Source organism: Amblyomma americanum, chromosome 3, assembly GCF_052857255.1.
Source record: "Amblyomma americanum isolate KBUSLIRL-KWMA chromosome 3, ASM5285725v1, whole genome shotgun sequence".
Taxonomy (NCBI): domain Eukaryota; kingdom Metazoa; phylum Arthropoda; class Arachnida; order Ixodida; family Ixodidae; genus Amblyomma; species Amblyomma americanum.
The window spans coordinates 223,296,583-223,316,360 of NC_135499.1; the positions used below are offsets into that span (position 1 = coordinate 223,296,583).

The 19,778-nt window shown below is 46.5% G+C and overlaps 1 protein-coding gene across 2 annotated transcripts in view; it reads left to right on the forward strand.

Moving 5' to 3' along the window:
* Nucleotides 1–194: 194 nt before the first annotated feature.
* Nucleotides 195–19,778, forward strand: part of LOC144126202 (retinol dehydrogenase 13-like) — a 25,969-nt gene continuing 6,385 nt past the window's right edge. Inside the window, exons 1-5 of one of the 2 annotated variants that reach the window (XM_077660206.1) lie at nt 195–6,267; nt 15,244–15,480; nt 16,292–16,384; nt 17,292–17,477; nt 19,459–19,568. In XM_077660206.1, coding sequence (XP_077516332.1) covers nt 6,081–6,267; nt 15,244–15,480; nt 16,292–16,384; nt 17,292–17,477; nt 19,459–19,568 — 813 coding nt within the window. In that variant the 5' untranslated portion in view covers nt 195–6,080. The remainder of the gene's footprint in view (nt 6,268–15,243; nt 15,481–16,291; nt 16,385–17,291; nt 17,478–19,458; nt 19,569–19,778) is intronic. The other variant, XM_077660208.1, reaches the window with a different exon arrangement.

Consider the following 19,778-nt stretch of genomic DNA (forward strand, 5'->3'; position numbering starts at 1 on the left):
ATCTAGAATGTTTAATGAAACTTTTGCTTCCTCTCTGTAATGGTCACCTATTCATGTTTCTGCTGCATATTTTATAGTGTCGGTGTTTAGGATCTTTAATGGTTCGTTACCCACGATTTTGTTTTACTGTTAATTTTTGTCTGCAATAGAGTCTATGGGTAAGTTTGCACCCCCCTCCCCCCCCCCCCCCCCCCCAATTGAAGCGGCGCTGTGGTTACAGTGATTTTCGTTCACGTGAGCAAACGGTACACAAACGCTATCGGACAAGCAGCCCTTAACTTGTGCTGACACAGCCAATGCTGATCTGCCTAGTGCTGTTTGACCTACTGTATGCTTGGAAGCTACTGCGGTGACATTGAGACCGAGTCCGGACCGAATACGGCGCAGGTATGAAGCAGCTGCAGATTATACCAGATGACTTCAAAGAAATAAAGGAAGGCTAATCTGTATCGACACAATATTAAAAAACCAATCCATACTTTACGGTAAAATATCAACATGTTTGCTGGAAAGTGATATCCTAAAGATACCAGTAGCAACCCTTGAGATGAGAAGAGATAACTTAGAAACTCACTCACGAAACTCTAACTTAATTATATATGGTTTTCCCGAGGATACAAATCAGGTGAATTGATCGTTGGAACAAGCAGCAAACAAGGAAATTATTAAGGGTATCCGAAAACTTGAGCCCTTAGCCATCGATAGAATCTATAGACTGGGTGAGTCTACCACTGCAAAAGAAGCGAGATCAGTAATCCTAAAACTGCTTAACTTCTGCTACAAAACCACCAAGAAAGTAATAAGCTAAACAGGTGGGACTATATGCAAACACTGAGGGTTACCCGATTGGCGTACGCGGCATTAGGAAGAACTTCTGGGACGCTGCGAAAAAGTGTAAAGATAACGGAGACAAGGTTTCTCTTTTCCAAGAAAAACTGCTTGTAAACGGTGAATTTTTCTGCTGAGATGAAGAAGAGAACAATATGAGCCAGATGAAAACAAAACCCAGTTCTGCTAACTTCTAAAAAAAACATCCAAACAAAGTGAAGCATTACATTCCGCCCATGCCGTCACCAGCAGAAACCTAAATACCATTTGATAACATAAATGCTTGCAGCATATTAAACAAACTTGATTCCTTTGATTCCCTATAAAGCCTAATATTCGACATGAAGCCGGATTTGGAAGCCGACATGAAGCCAGAAGTGAAGGGAACATGGTTCACGCTCGACATCGTAGACGCCAAGGTTGCACTCCTTTCTTAACGCAGTAACTCGTAGGAATAGACCAAATAGTGGCGGCGGAGCGTCCGTATTTTCCAGAACAAAAGATACAATTCATAGTGCTCCCAGATATCGAAACCGTAAAAGCAGTTATTTCCAAACTGATGTTTGGTTTACACGCAGTCGCTGTAGGCTGTGTTTATTGAAGTCCCTCGACTGGTCATGAGCGTATGCTAGCACAGTACAACGTTGTAGGCAGCCCTTTCTTTTAGGAACTATGTTAATCATAATGGAGGATAATAACCTTTCAGATTTCAACTGACAACGTCGTTCTGTTTCTTAGATATGGTCCAGTTTCATCTCACTTAGGCTATAAATGACCAAAGACGTGCACAAGAACTCTCGACTAACAAACGACCTGATATTTCTTAGCGACCATTTCTCGTTCGAAAATGCAAATAGGTGACCGAAACTACGACTGCTAACTGATCTTATATAGCGTCCAAATTAGAGACACATTTTTTCCCCAGCGACCACTAACTACTGCTCTAGGCAATCTATTCTTAGAGTTAACTCATTTAAAGAACGTACATGTTGTACATCGAGTGGCATTGAAATATTATGGAAAAATTTTGAAATGATTTAATCTTTTTGTATTCGTAAATTCGTACAATGTAAAAAGAAAAACAGAGGTAAGCTCTAGATTACCCGTGACGTCGTGTATGCCAGACGAAAAACGTAATCGACAAAAAAAAAATCTCAAGTTAAAATTCTGCACGAAAGCAAGACAACTTTCCTCTTGCCAAATAAAGCATGAAACGTCGGTAAAAGGCTGCTAAACCACATTAATTCACTAATACCCTCAGTAATTTTTCAAGGACATTCACAACAAAAATTTTGGAGCTATCTGAACTCTAAAGAAGGACTGACAAATCAGCCTTGAGAGAAGAGAGCCTTGGGTTCACCAATTCACTGAATAAGTATCTTGCATAAGTTTTTACTAAGGATCACGGTACAGTTCCTCACTTGACCTATTCCAGAATGAAACACATTGCGCCACTAACTGTAAGTGAGAGTGATGGGGTACTTAATCATTTATTTAATATTGACACAAAAATGTGGCCAGGGCAAAATATCGAATTCATTTCTCAAACGATATGCCGAATGGGTGGATAAGTACTCATGCACAATATCTTTTACATTCTTAGCAGCATGCACCGTCCCAAAGGAATGGAAAAAAGCAAAAATCGCGAAGCACAAGCCGGGAAGCGAGAATGATGTTATGAACTATTGACCCATCTGCGTTACCTGGCCAGAGCCTAAAATACTTGAGCATACGATCCTTAAACGCATAACAATTTTTGTTAAAAGTGAACGTATAATAATCAAAATTTCAACATGGCTTCCGCCAATGACTTTCAACGGTAGGCAGCCGGAGGCAAATGAACCTAGTAATACTCGATTTGGCAAAGGCGTTTCATCGGGTTACATGCAATAAATTAATTAATAATTAAGAAACCGCCCTAGTTCATGCATATACAGGTGCTTGCGTTAGGAAATACTTATAACACCGAACACATTTTGTAAAAATGAGCTATCAAGCCTCCCATATCGGTCATGTGGTATCTGGTGTTCCTAAGGGTTGCGTCTTGGCCCTGTCCTCTTTCTGATTTTAATCAGTGATTTAGCGTGTGATCTTAACTTTGAAATATGACTCTTCGTAGACTATTGCATCATTTTTCGGGGAATCAACACATTTTATGACCACGAAGCCTTCAACATCCACCTCAAAACTATAACAAAATGGCGTGCTGAGTAGCCATGGAGTGACATTCAACTCAAACCTCTCAACAAGAACATATCATAAATCGGACTTTTTAAACTATTAATTACATACCACACACTATATTATCTGAGTATAAGTACCTCGGCGTACTAATAACTCATAATCTCAAATAGAGTGCTTACGTGGATGGTATTACTTCAATTGCTTTAAAACGGCTGCTTTTAGTATACAACGCTTGTGATCGGCACCTTTCAAACTAAACTGCTATCCTACAACGCATTGGTTAAATCTGTTCTTGAGTATGCTAACGACGTTTGATTTCCTTATGGTAATCAGGGTACAACCAAACTGGAAGGGTACAGAGAAACGCAGTCAGGTTCGTTTTTGGCAAATACGAAATAACTAATTCGCCAGTTGAAATAATGGAGAGAGAAGGAACAAGAACACTGCAAACTTGCGCTAAGCTCACGCAGTTCAAACTCATGTATCAACCAAATTTATCACCACTTAAAACTAGACACTGCTAAATATATTCATTTTTCTGAAACAAAACAAACGCGTCGTAAACATGCACATACACTTAGTATCATTTTCGCACTGACTGCTTCGAATACTCATTTTTCTATTAACAAATAGAGATGATAACAATCGGAGGCTTCTCGTTACTAAAGGTTCATCAATGGCATAGTTTATTACTGCAGATGAAAGCATAATACTTAATTAACAATTACTTTATCGTGTGTTTCTGCGCTGCTAATTTTGTACCCTTACTTGTGTTTTGTTAGTTACATTTCAACTTTTGTATTTCAACTATGCGATGCTGCACAGGCTACCAATATTGTGCTCGTGTTCTTTGCAGTGTACCTTATGGTATCTAGCCATTATGTATAGTGGTTTTTAAGAAATATCGCTTTCCTTATTTTCTTATTATTTACGATGTAACCCATTTTGAGCCTTATTTAACGTCTAATGTCTTTTTAACTATCCACAGCTTTGTTATATTTGAGTGGTTACTTCCGGTACCTCTGCGTTACCATTACCACTTGGTGCTGTTTCTTTAACATGCTGAGCAACTTAATGTATTGCTTTTCAATAGTTATCTTGCTGACTCAGTTGTGCCCTCATGCAAAAAAAAAATCACAAATGGAATCAACAGCATGTGTAAATAAATCAAACAAATAGAAATAATTAAAACCGTTCCATTTGTATCCAAAAACTCTGATAGGTGGCACGTCCCTCTGTTTGTTATTTCAGGCGCCGAACACTAATATGTAACCTGCCGCCAGTAGCGAATGGGTTAAAATTTCACACTAGCTGAACGAGCATTGATCAGATAAGTAAATAATTTATTAGCATATGATGCGATTAAACAATTCCCTCGCAGCGTCGACTACTTGTTTCCTGTAGCGCTTCATTTAGAACTGTAACGCTTGTGCGAGATAGTGATAGCGTTTAGTTTTTCCTTGCTTCCATCGGTGCTGTGTGATTTATATTTTTATTACATCGTGTTACTGTATGCAGGAGGTCCCCCCTCAGGTTCTGGCTTTGGGACCTCCTTTTGTTTTTACTGACATGTTCCTTTGCTAACGTTTATGCAATAAACCTTCAACCTTCGATTCGCTGAACGAACCAATTAGTGCATGTTTGAAACTATTTTTAAAACGAATCGAATTCGTTCTCAGGTTCAATTAGTTTTCGAATAACTGGTGCTAGGCTCGAAGAGGGCACGGAGTAACTTTTTTGGAAGACTGTTTCGAAAACAGGGCCCACTCCGACTCCGCACAGCGTGCTGTCGCGATCTGCCTGTGCGGGAACGAGTGGCGGCGTTCATAATGCTTAATCATATGTCCTACAATGTTGGGTGACGCGGCAGTGTTCAAGGAGGTTTTGCAAGGCCTGCCTTTCTTTTCCCCCGATATCGGAGGCCTTGGCTCCAGCTCTCGACCTTCTCATCAACTGAGATTTGGCGTTAGCTTGTTTGCTGTCGCCGTCAATAGCAAAGGGCAATTTTTGCATGCATATCACATATGACGGTCATAGAGTTGATATGCTTACTTCGTGTAGCTTGTCCCTTAGTGGAGATCTTTCGCCTTTCGATAGCTACTATATGACTTGTAGCGCTACCATTAGCGCCTCGCTGTTTCGCACGAATATTCGATTTTGCGAATATTCGAAGAAGCAGAGAATAATCACTATCACTCAGATAATCGATTCGTGTTCGGCTCAGGTCTTTCACTATTCGGCTCAACTCGATTCAGTTTATAACTGCACTATTTATATTCAGTTCTGCAGCGAAGCTAGCCTATTGGAATTCGATTCGGATCCGAGAAACTGCTATTCCACTAATTCCGACTCTTCGCCATGGCGATGACGTAAAGAGAGTGCTACATTGCTGGTCACAGTCTAACGATGCGCGCGGAAAACAATCGGTCGTGTGGACCATTCAAACCAAGGACGGCCTGTTGCTATTTACCATACACAAAGCTCCCATCACGTTCGATCTTTGTCGGGGTCAGTAAGCGCGCTCTTTTCGCCGCCCATTGTTTAAAGGCAGCAGCGCAACCTCATCAGTGACGTCATCGGTCCTTAGCTGCCTCGTGCACAATCGACACTAACCCAGTTACATAGGCGCGACCCCTTCTGCGCGCCTGCTTTCCTCCCGATAGTGCTCCGGGGCGCCACAGCACTGTCAGGAAGAGCCCCGCAGATAAGTCGCACCGAGATAGGCGACAGAAATAAAAGGCAAGGACGATCGTTACTCTTTAGGAACACTTGCGAATACTCCCGAGGAGAGCGGAACGGCTCTGATGCAAAGCTTACCCCGGGCGAGACATCGGCTTCGGCTCCCTGGCGGCCGGCCAACGAGAGAGGGTCACAGCCGAGTATCGGGCGCCTTGTTGTGCGCTTTCCGGCGTTGACCCGAAACACGCCCCCGGCGAAGGTTTCGCTCTGGTCGCGACGCACGCTACTCTAGTCTCGGTGCAGTTGGTGACGAAGAGCCCTTACTGCCTGCACTGCGTGCATCGCGTCGGTTGTCGTGTGTGAGATAGGCGGCGAACTTGTCAGCCCATATGGAGTCCGACGCAGACGCAGAAGGAGGACTGGCGTCTGCGGTCCCCGTTCTCTTCCCACTTGCCCCGGCCGCAGTGGTCAGCGCCTGCGCGGCCCTCAAGGCATACTGCCTGCTGACCGCCGGAAGATGCAGGTGTACGCGGAGAATGGACGGAAAGACGGTCATCATCACCGGAGCCAATTCAGGTGGGAGAAAAGAGCCAACTTGAAAGCCACCAAGCAACGCGGCATCACTCGCACAAATCCCTGCCCTCATATCTGTCTCACTGCACGCAAAGGGACGTGTGGTCCTCATTGTTTTCACTCTATGCCAGTGTAACATCACGGTGGGCTTCAATTCCACTTCACTACTTTTCGTTATTGGCATATAATATCGTTCGATCAATTGTCAGTCCTTCATTGCAAGCTCTTTTGAACGACAAGAATAGAAATCTTAACCGTCTTTTATCCACAGACGTCAATACGAGGTGACACTGTCTATTTATTATCTAATGCCGTTATTCGCTTACCGCTTCTCAAAGAGACGTTCCAGTACTCGTACGAATATTTACTGGCTCCCTTGCAGAGGCTTCATCGGAGCAACACGAAAAAGTCATAGGCGGAAAATATCGACAGGAAGCTTTTGCTTAGGGCAGCAAGCGATGTGGGGTCTCTTACGGTCACCAGTCATTTGTCAAGGAATGTTTTGTCACCTTAAGTGAGCCGATCGCTGCTATGTTATCCGGCGTTCGCAAGAACACCCGATATTATATATACCGGAATAGCTTCATCACTTCATGAGTGTCAAGCGGACGGTACGGGTTGCTCTCCGAATGTTACTTCCCTTTGTGCTCTAAATTTAAGAAGTCGATTCATATTGAAACCCTCATTCAAGGACGCTGCGATTATAATAGCGTTTCCTTTTGTTAGGACGCACAAATAGGTCCCACTCTTACATTCTTGCCTGCGCAACAGTGAAGTAGCCGGAGTTGCTTTGGGACGGTAAACCCCCATAGACCATCAGCAGCGAAGTAAAAACGTACTCTGCGTCGTTAATAAATCGCAGAGCCTCATTTGTCGCAGAACTTTCAGCGTGTGTCACAGCGGCAGCTGTTGTCGTCGACGGGTCCGGAGATCACGTCTCGCTGTGGCAGGAGCGCGTGCTTGTGGCGTCGAAAACAACACAAAACAAATATTTAATGTGTGCATGGCGCATGGTGGCGCTTGGCATCACAAAAAGGAAGGCCGATGCACACTATACCACACCTCGTGGGGCTACCAACGCAGCATGGCCTTCCTCAATACACAAAACCCATCACAGCAGCACTGGGGGAAGGCTTAAATTTGTCCAGTTAAAACAGGGAAGACCAACGACGCCTGGTGGACTGGCTGAGAGCTGCTGAAACCTGCGTAGGGGCCCTGGAATAGGGGCTCCACTAAATCGCCAGAGAAGGTTTCTCAACATTAATTAATTAATTAATTAATTCACTCACTCACTCACTCACTCACTCACAGGACGGTTACCACCTGTAACGCGAATTTCAGCGAAAGCTTCGGCGGCGTACAGTTCTGAATGTTCGCACCTACGTAGTTTTGTCTCGATATCGGCGGCGCGTGTACCCTTTGTCAAAAGTTTGGGGCCCAAAGGGTTTGCTTCAGAGCCACAACGTATGGTTCGTAATGCATTTCAAGCGTTCGAACTTTCCTGAACCTAAGAAAAGTTCTGGTCCCGCCTCCTCCATTGGGCAGGACTTCCACGAATGCTTCAGGAGTTTCACTAGAAGGCTTAGAAGCAAACCCCCTGGGCTTCAGACTTTTGACAAGGACTGTAAATTTTAATCTTGGAGTTTGCAGGATCTTGTGGCGCAGCGCGTTTTCGGCCAACGTAACGAGCGCGTTCGTCTTCTGTCCCACTCCGACCACAATTAACGCTTTCTTTCGGTTGCATTCATGGCCGCTGTTGTGCCTCGAGTTATTGTCGCGAAAATTGCGTCAGCTTATCGCATTTTTAAGCCAGGAGCCTTGCTAAAAAACGCAGCGCAATCGCCGCCCTACAGACCCCGAAAACACTCTTAAATGAGCCACGACACTCTCAAACCGCTGCAGAGATGGCTGATGCACTTCGAAAGCAACACTGAGTCAGCATCCCGTCGCTTAAATCAGCGTCCTGAGTTATCCTAATCCACTAGAAAGAGGATGCGGAGGACTTGAAAAATTATAGGCCGATGAGCTTACCTTCCGTTTCTCGCAAGAATTTGCCCAGGTTGTTGCAAATCTGTAGCTAAAGCAACCTTAGACTTCAGTTGGCCATGGAATGAGGGTAGTTTTCGGAAAGAGTACTCGACAGTAAATCATATGCACACCATCTATCAGTGCGAAGAGGGCAGGTTGATGGTGAGCATAGAGCACTGTAAACACGATAAGAGAGGACACTCCCATAGGCCCCTGCGGCCGACTTTTGCTGTCACCGCACCTGGCGGAGATGAGGAAGAGCACCAGCCTTAAAGACGGCCACCGCGGGCCTCCAAATCTCGGCCGGCAAAATTTCGAAAACCATGCCCACAGCTGCTTGTTTTTTTTGTATGTGCGACGTCAGATGGCGTTGCACAGCTTCGCTGCTCGTTTGATTACAGTACTGCGCAACTGCGCCACCACCGCAGCACATCACCCCGCACGCTAAACTGGAAGGAAGGAAGGAAGGAAGGCCTCAGACGTTGCTGGCACATACCCACTACGGGGGAGTGACCAAGACACAGGCGGTTAATTGCTGGATACAGGAAAGTTTTGACGGGAAAAGGAGTGGTAACAGTATGTAGTCTGATTGGAAGAAGGAAGGACAGGGGTCCTGTTAAATTGGAGATCGAGGACGGGACAATGGCTTAATGTGCATAATAGTATGCAATACCTGTAGTGTTTCAATGTCGTACTGACTGAGAGCGGGAAAAAGGAATTAGAATGGGAGTCGCTGCGTTTCTTCAAGAAAATTTTGCTCAGCAGAGCACACATTCCTGTCGCTTTGTCCAAGCAAAGAAGCGCCAATGGAAAGAACAACCGCGGAGGACACAAGCAAGCTCAGTTGATGAAATGGAATTTGCAAAAGACGCTTCCTCAAATGAGTGAGGAAGTGATCTATTGTCTCAGGTTCGGCATAAAAAGGGCACAATGGGGAAGCCGCCAGGCCAGATCTGTGAAGGTAGAAATTTAGAAAGGTAACCCGGCAACGCAAACGCGTGAAAGAGACCTCTAGTCTGCGCGAGCGCCAGTCTTTGCTACTCCAAGGATGCAGAAGATGGTGATATTCGGGAGATGATGTAAGAGCTGAGGCAACAAATTCCTGAAATATTGTGTAGCTGAGAAACCTCACCGCAGCTGTATATGCACACGTTGGCAGGACAACAACAATTGGGCCGCCGAGAGGGGCTCTTGCTAAGGAATCTGCAACCTCCTTTAAGTGAAAGCCGATATGACCTGGTACCCAAAGCAACCTTACCGAATTTAGATGGAGCGGAATCAGGAACTTAAAGAGGCGTAATGCCCGAGACTCAGTGGGTGAGGATAATGAAGAGCAAATGGACAGAGAGTCTGTCATAACCACGACATGGGAAACGGTAGTTTCTAATTTTCGTAAGGCTAAGATTACTGCTAATAATTCAGCCAGAAAAATTGTAGCGAGGTCAGGAAGACGGAGAGAAAGAGACCAATCCAGTGAAGGCGAAAAAATTCCCACACCTGCCTTTTCGCGATCCTGCGAGGCATCGGTAGCAATAAGAACATGAGAGGGAAAGGACCTTAGGTGGTCCTGCAACAGACCCTGAAGAAGCGGGAAGGGCTGTAGCTTTGCATTCGATGGGAAAATGTCATCGAATTCAATCTGGACAGATGATGAGTTGTTATACATTTGGCGGACATCTGTGAAATGAATATTTATGGGATCAAGGAGGGACTGCACGTAACATATCTGCGGAGTATGAAAAGAGACAAGGCGACACTAAAAAAGGCGGAAGGTTGACTAAGAAATGTTATACTGGAAGCGTGAAGTGGTGAGGCACAATTTTAAAAATGTTTGAACTGTTAAAAGGCGAAACATAGCTGATAACGATGGGATTCGCGTCTCAAGGTGCAGAACAGCATTGGCGACATATTTTGGAAGCCCCAGACAAAGGCGCAACGCCTCACGCTCCAATAGCACAAGAGGGCGAAGTTTGTAGGCAGGAGCTCCTGAGAATAAAACACACCCGAACTCCAAAATTGGGCGGACGTACATTTTATAAATCATCAGAAGTGTATGCCTTCTCATGCCTGACCTAGCACTACAAAGCCTGCGTAGGATGCCAATGGCCCGAACTCCTTTTGCAGAAACTTGCTCAATGTGTGGCCGCCAGGATAGAGTAGAGTCATATATTACTCCGAGATATTCACCGTCTGAACTTGAGGTATTATGTTATTTCTATAGACCAGGCAGATATTTACAGGAACAGAAACCGGAAATACTAACAATGAGCATTTCTTCAAATTGAGGGACAGGTGAATTCTTCCTAACCAGTTGTCAAGAACATTGAGGTAATTTTGCAGGGTTCGATAAAGAGTGTGAATGTCACCTGCTGATGCAAAAAAATGCAATATCGCCGGCGTACACATAAGTTTTCACGTTTTGAATGCATGGAATTGAGCTTAGAAATGCACGTGGATACGGTTTCCATAATGAGATCCATTGCATTTGCCACAGCCTTCTCAACTGCCACTGTAATAGCCTGGGACCAACTAGAATCCGTTATGGGTGGGCATTTGGCGGCCACACTAGAGTAGCCTGAGGCTCTCTCCTTGACTGCTGCAAAAGCCTCTCTCCGCGTGCTTCTTCGCTTGTCTATGAGCTCAAGCACCTGAACTTCTTGTGCTCGTGCAGGACAGTCAGGCGAATCAGCAGGGTGAGCACCACTACACAAACAACATTTATCTTGCTGTTCAGGACATTCATCTCTGCAATGACGTTCCCCACAGGCACAGCAGCGTAAGGCCGATTTGCAGGCTTTGCCGCTGTGGCCAAATCGCCAGCAGTTTTGACACTGAAGGTGTCGAGAGTTAAAGGCATCAACTCGAAAAACCAATGGCCACACCTTAATCTCTGACGGGCAAAATATTCCTGCAAATGTGGCAATGACGGACTCCGTAGGAATTTTTACTCCGTCAACCATCCTGCTGCATCGATGGACAGCAATCACTCCCGCAGGCGAGAGGCTCTCAAGCGTTTCCACAGGGCTCAATCGAGAGTCGACCCCTCGGACCAAGCCTTTGGAACATGCTAGATGAGGCGGAATGAATGCGCTCACCGGGTGGTTGGCGAAGGTCGTACACTTTAGCAGGTCTTCAATACAGTCTTTATCCGGTGACCTGCACAAAATACCACCCCTGCCGAACTGCCGGACATCGGTAATGCGCATGAAGTTCTTCGATGTTGACTGAAGAGCGGCCTGTACTGCCTCCGGGTTGTTCAGTCGGATCGCGCCTCCATCGGAAGGCACTAAAGCGACCGGAATGCTCGAAACTCCACTGCGGAAAAAGAGATCAATTGGAAGCTGGTCTTGAGGAAGAGATGCCGACCAAGCGGAAAAACCCCGGCCGGGAGAAGAAGTAGACATCAAGCTCTCGTCCCGCGCCCAATCACTCCAGAACAGGAGCAAGCAGGCACAGACAAAAAGAAGGAGAAATTTAGCAAGCTAGCGCAACACCGCCAGGTACTTAGCCGCTACCCCGCAGCCAATCTCTGGCTGTTGTTGTTGTTGTTGTTGTTGTTGTTGTTGTTGTTGTTGTTGTTGTTGTTGTTGTTGTTGTTGTTGTTGTTGACCTCACACAATAGCACATACCCACAAGGGGGATTGGCCATAACCAGGTGGTGACTATTTAAATGACCAGTTGCATGTGGCAAGCATGGGATGACCTACCAAAATTTGGATCGCACAGTTTCCGTAGCCGAGGTGGTTGCAGGAGGTTAGGGGGGTCATACAAACTAAAATTTAGGCAAAGAAGGGGTAGGGATTACTACAAGTGGTTGTAAAAACCGAAATACAGAAGCTGATAATGGGATGGGCAGGACGAAAGTTCATGATGGTAGACGTTTTAATTCTAGGAGATAATTTTGAACGGCAGAGCCAACATTCCCATTGGTATGGCCAAGCATAGAAGCGCCAAGAGACAGAACAACAGCAGAAGACAGGCGCAAACTGAGATTCTGTATTGGAACTTCTAATAGTCGCCTCCTAATCGATGAGTAGCGACGGCAAAAAAGAAGAAAGTGCTCTATTGTTTCCGGCTCCGCACAATACGGACACAATGGGGAGATCGCCAGACCAGGCCTGTATAGGTAAAAATTTAGTTGCGGCACCCGGCAACGAAACCTCGTGAAGGAAACTTCAAGATTGCGCGATCGCCAGACTGAGCTTCTCCATGGGAACAGTAGGTGCTGGAAGTCGTCCAAGGAAGTAAGCGCTGATGCGCCCAATTCGTTCATTACAGTGTACCGTCGAAAGCGTGCCGCCGTGATGTAAGCAGTTGTTGGAAGCGGGTCAACAATCGGTCCACTCAGGGCTGCCTTCGCTAAAGCATCAGCTGATTCATTTAATAGAAGGCCCCTGTGCCCAGGAACCCAAAGAAGTCGAATTGATGTGATGTGTGGAGGGATCAGGAATTTTAGTATCCGAAAGAGCTGCGATTCAGTGAACGCCGAGAGGGAAGTGCATAAAGATAACGAGTCCGTAATTATTATAAACTGCTGATAAAGAAATTGGTACCTTGCGCAGAGCGAGAACCACTGCTAGAAACTCAGCCAGATAGATAGGAGTGAAATCTTGGAGACGGATCGAGAGAAAAAGACCAGTCAAGGGACTGGGAGTAAATACCTACACCTGCCTTTTCTGCACACACCGAGCTATCAGTCGCAATTGCAACGTGTGAGCTGAAGGTCGACAAATAATCCTGCAACATACCATTTAACCATGAGAAAGGCAGTAATTTTGCATTACATGGATAAATGTCATCGTAGATGATAGACACATTTGCAGGGATGGACCGCACCGGAACAATTTCAGGTATTCGCAAGTTGAGTGGGCCCAGCAAAGATTCAACGAAACAGATTTGGGGAGTTTGAAGGCGAGACCATCCGACACCCAAGAACTCCGCTCGCTGCCCTAGGAAGATCAACTCGGATGCATGCTGCTCCGAGTCGCAAAACTTTAAAAACGTTTGTACTGTCAAAAGGCGAAACCTTGCAGTAAGAGACGGCACCCGCGCTTCCAGATACAAAACATTGTTTGCCACGTATTTAGGGAGACCCAAACACAGGCGCAGAGCTTCTCGCTCTAAGAGCAGAAGTGGGCGCAGTTTGTATGCAGCTGCTCCAGAAAACAAAACGCAACCGAATTCCAAGATTGGCCGGATATACATTTTGTAAATCAGCAGCAGAGCATGTCTGCGCATACCGCAGCGAGGGCTACTCATCCTTCGCAGAAGGCCTACCGCCCGAATCCCTTTCGCAGCAACCTGATCTATATGTGACCGCCAAGAGAGAGAGGAGTCATAAGTTACCCCGAGATACTTTAGGGAACATACCTGAGGAATGACATGATGACGATAAGACAATGAAATGTGTACCTGTTGAGTAACCGGAAAAGGTAACAAAGCGCACTTGTTTACATTAAGACTTAAGTGTAATTCAGATAACCATCGGTCAAGGGAATTTAAATATGACTGTAAAACCATATACACAGAATGTAAATCACTCGTAGCAGCAAAGAAAGCTATATCGTCTGCGTACACGTACGTAGTCACGTCAGGGGAAGTCGGAATCGAACTGAGTAAGAGGTTGAATAGAACAGGGGAGAGAACTGCACCTTGAGGCACACCTCTAGATTGATGAAATTTCCTTGTACAAACTCCGCGTTGACAACAATAAAATTCTCTGTCAGCCAGGAAAGCTGACACCCATTCCACAAAATAACTTGGCAAGCCCAGAGCCCGTAGTCTGTACATCAGAGGCCCATGTTCGACACTGTCATATGCTTTCGAGATGTCTAGAGTTACCAGCGCAGCATACTGTCGACGCCGGCGCGCTAGTCGGACACGGCTTTCGAGGTCAGTGTGCGCACACCATATAGAGCACCCAGGCTTGAAACCAATCTGACAGGGGTTAAGTAGTCCCTTTTCAGTAATAATGGGCATGATTCGTCCATACAGCACGACATGATCATATCAGCTTTGCTGGCCACTGCGTTATTGAATTCGCCATCGCCGCAGCCGAGCGCCCCGCGTGCATGCTTTCGCATTCACAGCACGTAAGTAGCCTCAAGTTCTCTCCGTACCTTTTCGACAGCAGGCGCGAGTTTACGGCGCCCCCTCGTTCGCTATAACAGAGTGGTGCGACTACGCTTGTTCGTTATATCTGAAATGCATCGTCATTGTTCTATATATATTTTGATGGTATCACCTCGCTCGTTCGTAATAAGCGAGCGTTCGTTAAATCTGTGGCCGTTATAAGTGTTCTGGACTATATATGTAGATGGGCAGAGTCCGAGGCGCACTAGCTATTGCTGTCTCCCATTGGACGCGGCACCCGTGCACAGAAAATTTGAGAAGGGTCGCCGCCGTGCGCGGTCGCCGTCACCTGTGCCGAGCAGGTGGCGCACTCCAAACGATTCGAGTTGCACAGCTGCAATTGCTCCTAATTTGCCCAACTTCCGAGGTGTATGTGGGTGCCTACCGCGATGCAGGTGGCGCACTCCAAACGATTCGAGTTGCACAGCTGCAATTGCTCCTAATTTGCCCAACTTCCGAGGTGTATGTGGGTGCCTACCGCGATGCAGGTGGCGCACTCCAAACGATTCGAGTTGCACAGCTGCAATTGCTCCTAATTTGCCCAACTTCCGAGGTGGGTACCTGCCGCGATGCAGGAGCCTACATCCATCTATTGCTCTAGGTTTGTTCCGCTCTGCGGCCGACCGCAGAATCGTGCAACGGGCGGGAAAGCGAGCTTTTCGTCGGAGTGCGCAGCGTCATTGGATGGACACGGGGGTCCTTGTTATCAGGGGAGCCATTAAGCGAACATCTTTCCTTTCACTCTTCCTTCTTGCTAGGATATAAGGGTGAATGCAATAAAGCTAGCCTGAGGATGGTAACACTTGCCTTCGAACACAGGTGTCGGCAAGGAGACTGCCCGGGAGCTGTGCAAGCGCGGTGCGCGCGTCATCCTGGCCTGCCGGGACGCGGACAAGGCACGGCTGGCGGCAAGCGACATCGCCAGGAACACCGGCGTGCAGCCCGTGTGCATGCAGCTCGACCTGTGCTCCTTCGAGTCGGTCAGGCAATTCGCGCAACAGGTACTGGAGCGCGAAGAACGCCTCGACGTGCTCATCAACAACGCGGGAAAAATCGGTGAGCCCATCTTTGTTATCCTTATGACATGTCTCCTTGACATGGAATAATTTCCCTACAACACTCTGCTTCTACGCACTCAAAGAGGGAGTTCAGGAGAGTAACAGAGGGAGCATCACGTGGGAAAGAAAGGTGCATGCTACAGGAGAACAGACGTTAGGCGTAGGAGTTGCAGCAGAAATAGCCAGCACGCCGGGATAGCAAGATTTGCGCGTGCACGTGATTCGCTCCGACGACGGGCTGGCGTTATGCCTTGCAGAGCGCCGGGACATACTGCCTTTCGGTACAACGGCACACTGGGGCGCGGTATACGCAGTTTTGGGAGGGAACCGTTAGAGCCATATATTACCGCCAAAGCTGGAGAACTATGCGTAAGCGTGGCATCGCATTATACGAAAAAAGAATAGCGTTTCTTGACGCGTTGCCTAATTGATTTAAGGCAGTTTTGTTCGTAATGCTGCTGCTGGAGTATTTTTTTAGGGGATGTAAAGGACTACTTTGCGCATGCATTTTCTTTTTACCTTGTTTATACCTTGTTTTGTTGCTTGGATTTTTTTGTGTGTGTTTCCGCCCAAGGCAGGGATCAAGGGTATGAAGTTACTTAGCCCTTTACGCTGCCAGTAACTTGCTCTTCACCTGCAGTGCACTCTTTTTGTAGTTGTTCTGTGCTGCGCGGCAAGCTCCCGCTATATTGCTTGTGCGCAGCAGAGCGCGCACGGCCACTTTGCACTGACCGGCTGCTTTCCTAGCGATTCGCATTCTGTTGGCTTGCGTATACTCTCACTTCGTTTGTTGTTCTCATTGTCATTAGCGACTGCAAAGAAGACAGAGACGGAGGACGGCTTCGAATCGACTCTGCAGACGAACCATTTGGGCCACTTCTTGCTATCCAACTTGCTTCTTGGTAAGTCATCCATGAACAGTCCGGAGAGGCTTATAAACGTTTCGCATTGCTCGTGTGATAGGAAAGCGAACCATAGGTTCGCGCTTGCTCTTGTTTTAGCTCGTAGCTACATCTATCAGTGATTTCAGTAATGTACTCTCTGTTGCCTAAGTTACCATTAAAAATAGTTACGCTCAAACTGAACACAAATGGGCGCACAACAAACATTAATGCGTTCATTCGTTTTAAAGAGAAGCATTAGGCTGAATGAGAAAATATTCTATTTGGTGCTGGAAGCTGTTTCCCCCGGGAATTTCCGGCTTTTATCCGAAAAAAAAAACAAAAGAATAAGCTATCATCGGCTTCCATTCCACGGTCAGTTCAGTCGTGTAAAGTACATATTCTGTAGCATCAAGTTTAGTCGGCGTCTTTAAATGTGAAGCGCACGACGACTCTGTTAGCAAAAATGATGACAGATCGGATCTTGGTTGCATTCTATTCGCCCCAGATCCTCCGGAACCAAAAGACGTCACAGGGACTGTTCCACAAAAAGCCCTGCAGCTCTCTTCCCGCTGGTGGGGACCGTGATATGGCCAGTAATAAGACAACAGGATCATGAAACTGCTCGCGTGCAGTACAGCCAGAATTCGCAATACACCTCCAATTTTATCGTTGGCCTTTACGACCAGCCAGTCACACCATGCATATACTCTGAATAGGGCGATAAAAACTCAGATGGTTGAATGCACACTACATTCTGATTAGCAGAAATGATCATTCAAACCAAATACGGAATGCAGAGGTCAGGTTGTCCGTCTCTAGTCCCTTGAGTGTTTCGCTGTGTGAACAGATGCCCTTCGCATCCAGAAAGAAGGACGCTTAAATTTTGCCGTTTTGTTTTCTTTTTCTACTCTTTACCAAATCCAAGACCTCCTCAAGAAGAGCGCACCGAGTCGCGTCATCGTTGTGGGCTCCAGTATGATCTGGTGGGCCAGGATGGACCAAAACAACATCGACTTTTCGCGGTACTACGACCGGGTGGGAGTTTACAACACAACAAAACTGTACAACATGCTCTTCGTCGTCGCACTGTCCAGGAGGCTGAATGGAACAGGCAAGTGGCGCTTGGTTACCAGTGCTCTAGGGAAATAAAATGTGGTGGTTGGGCAATTGTGACGAGTGGGCCCGGTGCTGATGGAACGCGTCTGTCCCGGTGGGAACGTTGATATGTTGACAGAAGACCACCACTCAGAGAGAACGACGAGCGCCGCGAGAGAAAATATTGCATTATAGTGCTGACACTCCAGAAAATGCAGACATAATAAAGCAGTGTACAAGATTCACATCTTCATTGTTCGTGCTTCCATCCAGCTATGCGTTCATCTCTACAATCACATCTTCATGCTCATGCTTAAAACAAAATATAGAATAAGCCAAACAAGTGACTGGGGATGAGCTATTTGCTTCAGGGTTGATGTGCAACCATCCGCTTAGCCTATGGATATACGAATGAATATCTTGCAATGCGCGCTACTGAGTATGATGGCACCGGCGGTGGTTCTTTTATTCGATAAAAAAATTGCTAACAGGGTACAGATGCGAGCCAATACTAAGAAAAAAAAAAGGCTAAATATATTTCTTCCTGCGCCATTTTATGCAAAGAAAAGGCTCAGATTTTAAATCTTAATATTAATAAAAAGACGGCGTTCCTTCAAGACTTTCGTCATCTGTACCTGTCCAGGTACGTATACGAGCCGTTACTCATTAAGTGGACGCTGGGACGAGCGCTGCTAAGGCTGGACGAAACAGTCTGCACCATCGCCGCAGGCAGATCCCGTCAAGCTGAATTCTACTGCCGCGGGTTCGTGAAGTTTTACTGTGCAGTGTTATTCTATAATTTAGTCTTCTCAGTTTGAACGGGAAGAAGCACTAAAGAATGCAGACACCATGTTGTTCACATAAGTCATGGACTAGCCATCAGGGTGCTGTGTTTCATGTGCTACTTAAGGAGACAAGACACCACTGGATTCGGGTGGCATGATGTGATTTTTTTTCGCAGAATTGTGCGTTTAAACGAAGAATTGCTAATCACGGTAACGCTATATTTATGGAAACAATGCAATGGCATTGTGTCGTGCGGCACAACATCAAATAAAGTCTTTATGGGTAATGGTTTATGATTTATGGGGGTTTAAAGTGCCAAAGCGACTCAGGCGGCTAGGAGGGACGCCGTAGTGAAGAGCTCCGGAAATTTCGACCACCCGGGGTTCTTTAATGTGCACTGACATTGCACAGTACACGGGCCTTTAGAAATTCGCCTGCATCGAAATTCGACCGCTGCGGCCGGGATCGAACCTGCGTTTTTCAAATCAAGGCACCGAAGCCTTCAAGTCAAGACGCACCATTATGTACGCGCAAAGACACATGCAAAGGCGCTAAAGAGCAGAACCGCGGATTCAAGGACGCAATGGAAAACTTATGCTGAAGTTTTTCATGCTGATCGTAGGGCCATAACATAATATTAGTGGAAAGGGGGTGGGTTGGGCATCCCCTTTCCAATGCCGGTGAACCCAAGAGAACCTCAAATATGGCCTCAATAAAGGACTACGTCACCTAATGACATCGTAACGAGCGGAGAAAGAAGCTTTGATCGGGACGCGCCGTGCTTTCGCGATGCCACGGCTGCATGTCTTGAGGCATACTTCTAATGTAGCCGCAGAAGTATTTGTCGATCAACCGACCTAGCGAATAAAATACCGCTGTCTCGATCCTCGGTAATCCTTCTATAGGAGGAACTCTTCTTCGGAGCGTATTTTACATAGCGACCGCTAGGCGCCTTTCTGCGGCCATTTAATGGGCGAGGAATAAAGAGATAGGAACTGCGCAGTCAGTGGCTGCTGTGCTGACCTTTCGCAAGAGTTCCTCCCTAACTTATTCCACTCTGGCGTGCCCGTTGAATAAAAAGAATGCCGGTCTTTTCCTCAAAGAAGCGAAGAAAATGAACTCATTTCTACGCAGCAGTTGTCGAGAGGACACCGAGAGCCCTAGTCGTAAAAATCCGGGGAACGTAATGCTGCATGCGCTTACTCTTTCAGCAGTCACGGTGAACTGCTGCCACCCGGGAGTAGTGCGGACAAACCTGGCCAGTGGAAGCAACGGCCTTCCTTCGTGGATAGCCAATCTCATTCAGAAATGTTTCGGAAAGGTAGGGGACGTCCAAATGCCTCTCATGCCAACTTTTCATTTCTTTCTGTAGAATCATTACGCGTCAGTGCACTGAAACTTTTTAAACGCAGAAATGCACAGTAGGCCTGCACCCTGAAATTTTCTAGCCCACTAAAAAGCGTCTGTATTTCAGTCGGGATCATCGATATAGCTTGGAGCACTCGCTCTGGTTGGTGACGAAATTGGTCGT